The 5216-nt window shown below is 48.9% G+C and overlaps 1 protein-coding gene across 1 annotated transcript in view; it reads left to right on the forward strand.

The window, feature by feature from the left end:
- The window catches only part of LOC102263678 (HLA class II histocompatibility antigen, DQ beta 1 chain), a gene marked incomplete at its 5' end in the record, with an annotated part of 8749 nt that extends 5148 nt beyond the window's left edge, over positions 1 to 3601 (forward strand). Inside the window, 3 exons of the mRNA XM_005860193.2 lie at positions 1243 to 1524; positions 1943 to 2053; positions 3249 to 3601. Of these exons, the coding sequence (XP_005860255.2) occupies positions 1243 to 1524; positions 1943 to 2053; positions 3249 to 3262 (407 nt within the window). The remainder of the gene's footprint in view (positions 1 to 1242; positions 1525 to 1942; positions 2054 to 3248) is intronic.
- Positions 3602 to 5216: the final 1615 nt, after the last annotated feature.

The raw sequence follows: 5216 nt of genomic DNA on the forward strand, positions 1-5216 counted from the left end.
GTCAAGGGGGAAAATAAAAAGGAGACATGTGTTATACTCTTTGTAATACTTTAAGCAATAAAACAAAATTTAAAAAAATGACACACTTTCTTTTTTAAAAAAAATATTTTATTGATTTTTATAGAGAGGAAGGGAGAGAGATAGAAAGTTAGAAACATCAATGAGAGAGAAACATCGATCAGCTGCCTCCCGCACACCCCACACTGGGGATGTGCCCGCAACCAAGGTACATTCCCCTGACTGGAATCGAACCTGGGATCTTTCAGTCCACAGGCCGACGCTCTATCCACTGAGCCAAACCAGTCAGGGCACACACTTTTGAAATAACATTTATTTTACTAGATTGCAATTTCTGTAAGGGGAGGGACCGTAGTCTGTTATCTTTCTATTCCTAGTGCTTGTGAAATTTATATTTGTTGAATGAATGAATAAATGAATCAGTAAATGAATAAAACAGGTGGCATAGATTACATGGACATGAAGTTTATTATTTAATAGTATACAATTAAATGGGAGTTTGCCACAGAATGGCTTCTGAGCTGGGTTGGGCTAACAGGTGAGAGGGGTTTGTTGATGGATGACATGTGAGAAGTGCTCCTGCCCTTAAATTCCATCTGTGTTTCCCGCTGAGAATGGTAGGGAAGAGCCTGTTTGAGAGCATTGCTTCGGAGGCAGGGTATGATGGTCACTGCTGTCCTGCTCTGTCGGACATAGAACTGTCTGTAACGTTCCTAATTCTCAGTCCGTGTTACTCTTCATGGAGCCATGACCAGTGCTGATGGTCCCCCCGGAGACTCAAACTGATGTGTTTTCTCCACTGTGAGGAGCAGCAGGACCAACAGGAAATGGTCACTGCCCTGGTGTGAGTCTCTAGAGCTGATCCCCATGGTCACCGTCAACAAATGGAGGGAAAAGAAGTCCAGGTTTTTCATCTTTATTTAAAAACATTGTGAACAGTGGCCTGTATAACGTAGCAATTTAAACATTTAAAGGCTGCATTTTTATTAATTGGTAACAGAATAACTCCCATAAAATGATTGCTGTTAGCTCTTGACCCTGAAAAGTTAACTGACTCATGTGCTTACTTGAGCTAATCAAGTGGCCCAGCTCGGGTCCTCATCCTGGACTCGGAATCCAGGGATCTTTCCCGCTGGTTCAGGGAGGACCCTCCCCGTGGGGAGACTTGCCTGTGCCCCCACATCTCACTCTCTATTTTCCTCTCTGTTTCCCCTCCCCTCCCAGTGGAGCCTACAGTGACCATCTCCCCGGCCAAGACAGAGGCCCTGAACCACCACAACATGCTGGTCTGCTTGGTGACGGATTTCTATCCAGCCCACATCAAAGTCCGCTGGTTCCGGAATGACCAGGAGGAGACAGCTGGCGTCGTGTCCACCCCCCTGATTAGGAACGGGGACTGGACCTACCAGATCCTGGTGATGCTGGAAATGACCCCCCAGCGAGGGGACATCTACACCTGCCGGGTGGAACACCCCAGCCTCCAGAGCCCCCTCACAGTGGAGTGGCGTAAGGGGCAGTTTCTTTCCTGCACCCTGGGCCCCACAGACAGAGGGCAAACAGTGTCCCCTGGCCGTCCCATCGGATCCCTACCCCTGATGTCACTGCTGAGTGGACATCACAGGACGCTAGAGCCCACTGGTGCCATGGCAGGGGCATTAGATCTCATTGTGTTTCCAGACACCAGGGAGGTCACTCTACATCACAGCCAGAACCCAGCCTGAGGACTCTGGAGGGCTGACTGTGGGGTCTGGTGATGGGCTTGGGGTCCAAGGTTAGGATGTGTGTGAAGGAGCAGGACCCACCCCCCCTGTCACCACCCACGGTGTCCAAGGGTTTACTGTCTGGTCCCGCCCAGGGGAGGAGGCTTCCAAAGGGTCCCTGTGGGTTTGGGGACAGAAGCTGACACCCAGGCTCTGCTCCCCAGGGGCACAGTCTGGATCCGCCCAGAGCAAGATGCTGAGCGGCATCGGGGGCTTCGTGCTGGGGCTGATCTTCCTGGGCCTGGGCCTTGTCATCCGTCACAGGAAACAGAAGGGTAAGCAACTGGGGAAAAGGGTGGATGGGCTGTGCCAGGGACCCTCTGTTGAAGGGGGGCCTCTGCTTCTAGGACCATGATGGCGAACCTATGACACGCGTGTCAGAGGTGACATGCGAACTCATTTATTTGGTTGATTTTTCTTTGTTAAATGGCATTTAAATATATAAAATAAATATCAAAAATATAAGTCTTTGTTTTACTATGGTTGCAAATATCAAAAAATTTCTATATGTGACACGGCACCAGAGTTAAGTTAGGGTTTTGCAAAATGCTGACACGCCGAGCTCAAAAGGTTCGCCATCACTGACCTAGTGGCTGCTGTGAGAAACAAATGTGATCGTGGATCTGAACCCCAAAGAACCGTTAGAACTCTCAAGCAAGTCATATCAGCGTGTGCCCACAACTGTGTGGGTGTGCCTGTGAGCGTGCGCCTGCGCCTGCGCCGTTAGCTCCCACCGACACCGTCTCCTGCCGTGACAAGTCTGCAGCATTATCTGTACCGAGCCATCAAAAATACATTCGCTTCTGGCCAAAGCCAGGCTCTCCGACAGCCCTGGGGGCTGGAGGAAGCAGGGGTGGGGGGAGGCCTGCAAGGTGGGGTCCTGTACCTTCTGGACAAAGGTGGTCAGCTTTGGTGAGAGCTGGGACTGTGCCTCCTTAGTCAGACTGGGGCCTCTCTGAAGATGACATTCTGTGTCTCTGCATTCTGGGCACTCCCTGGGGGCAGAAACCATATTACCCACCACCACCACCACCACCTCTTCTCCCTCAGAAAAGCAGAGAATGCCACTCAGTGTAACTGTGGCTGAATCTGCTTAAGGGCCGGCCACCTCTGTGGTGTGTTTCCGGGGAGGACGGGGGTGATCCCACTTTGTGCCCATGTTGGTGCCTCCTGCCTGTGGGCATTTATAAGTGAGTCCTAGTGGTGGAAGGACATTTAGTTATCAATAAATTTGCTAAAAAGATTGAAATGCTCATATCCCCCAAGGATAACAGCTGTTCCCCCGCCTCCTGCATGTCTGGGTGAGGCTGAAGTGCGTGTCCTCTTTAGCAGATTTCACCCCAACACAGATTCTGGGGGAGGTGAGGACCTTATTCTCAGATCTCAGCTTTACCTGATGCTGCAGGGCCCTGAGAGGAGGGGACAGGGTACGTCCCAGGTGCCGGGTGCTGATCACTCTCTCTTCTACAGGGCTCCTGCGCTGACTCCTGAGGGTGTTTTGTCTGGGATTGGCTGTGTTTCTTCTGAAATGCCTGCTTGTTGTCTTCACGCAGATTTCCCAGCTGCCTGTGAGCCTGCTCCCTCTGAGATCAGAGTCCTAGTTACTCTGATGCAGTCGGCCAGGCATCTCCTGTGACCCCCCTCGAGGCCATGGCTGTGAGCTTGGAGTCTGTCCTGTGGGCTGCCAGCTGAGTCTACTCAAGGCTCCCAAGGCATTTTACTTTTGTTCCTCCCTTCCCTGCCCCTGCCACTGTCCAACAGAAGCACATTAAAGCCTTTACCTGACTCCAGAGCTTTTGTCATAATTAAACATGTTATCTGTATCCTGAGCCTTCTTAACTGCGTGGAGACAGGAAGCCACTGCAGAATGAAAGGAACATATTTTGCTCCTTGTGGGAGACTAGAGCATCTTGGGGTGCTGTGATAAACGTGGGCAGAGGGAACAATTCAATCATCCTCCTTCCTGGCCCTTTGGTATTGATGTTCAGTGCAGTGGCCTTAGGATGTGCAGGCCTCTCTTCCAGCCTGGTGGGTAGAGTGTATGTCAGCATGGAGGAATTACCTGGGGCCAGGTACAGTGGCCCCTGGTGTCTCCAAGAACCAAACTCATGTCTCAGATGTCTTGGCAAGTCACAGTGATCAAGGTCAAATTTGTTTTTGATGATGACAAAATTTTTTTATTAGCTGATTAGAGGCCTGATGCACGAATTCATGCACAGGTGGGGTTCCTTTGGCTTGGCCAGCAATCAGGGCCAATCAGGGCCATCTCGCAGGGCTGGCCGACACGGGGAGGGACCGCAGGGGGTTTGCTGGCTGTGGTAGCACACTGACCACCAGATTGCAGCTCCTGCATTGAGCGTCTGCCCCCTGGTGGTCAGTGCACATCATAGTTCCTGGTCGTTCAGTCATTCAGTTGCTTAGGCTTTTACTAGTATATATATCTATAAGCAGAAAGAGTCAACCAGTTAGAAATTGGTGATGAATGAATGAACATGTTTTCAGGCCTGAACATTTCTTGTAGTTATCTGCAGCAGTAGTTTAAAGAATCATTTAAAATAGCACTTTTTTTTTTTTATCCAAGGTACTAATTATAAAGAATATGGGCACCCCTATGTTCATTGCAGCGTTATTTACAATAGCCAAGGTATGGAAGCCACCCAAGTGTCCATCAATAAACAAGTGGATAAAAAGTCGTGGTACATATAAACAATGGATTATTACTTGGCCATAAAAAAATAAAGAAATGTTACCATCTATGACAGCATGGATGGACCTAGAGGGTATTATGCTAAGTCAAATAAGTAAGACAAATACTATATCATTTCACTTATAATATGTGTCTGAAGAACAAAGTAAATGAATAAATAAAATAGAAATAGACTCATAGATACAGAGAGCCAGCTGGTGATTGCCAGAGGGGGGGGGGTTGGGGGACTAGGTGAAAAAGGTGAAGGGATTAAGAAGTACAGATTGGGCCCTAGCAGGTTTTGCTCAGTAGATAGAGCATTGGCCTGCAGACTGAAAGGGCCTGGGTTTGATTCCAGTCAGGGGCACATGCCCTGGTTGTGGGCTTGATCCCCAGTAGGGGGTGAGCAGAAGGCAGCTGATCAATGATTCTCTCTCATCATTTATGTTTCTCTCTGTCCCTCTCCCTTCCTCTCTGAAATCAATAAAATATATTTAGTAGTAATAAAAAAGCAATACAGATTGGTGGTCACAAAATAGTCACAGGGTTGCCCTAACTGGTTTGGCTCAGTGAATAGAAAGTTGGCCTGTGGACTCAAGGGTCCCAGGTCGATTCCGGTCAAGGGCATGTACCTTGGATGTGGGCACATCCTCAGTGGGGAGTGTGCAGGAGGCAGCTGATTAATGTTTCTCTCTCATAAATGTTTCTAACTCTCTATCCCTCTTCCTCTCTGTAAAAAATCAATAAAATAT

This window comes from Myotis brandtii, unplaced genomic scaffold, assembly GCF_000412655.1.
Source record: "Myotis brandtii unplaced genomic scaffold, ASM41265v1 scaffold13256, whole genome shotgun sequence".
Classification (NCBI taxonomy): domain Eukaryota; kingdom Metazoa; phylum Chordata; class Mammalia; order Chiroptera; family Vespertilionidae; genus Myotis; species Myotis brandtii.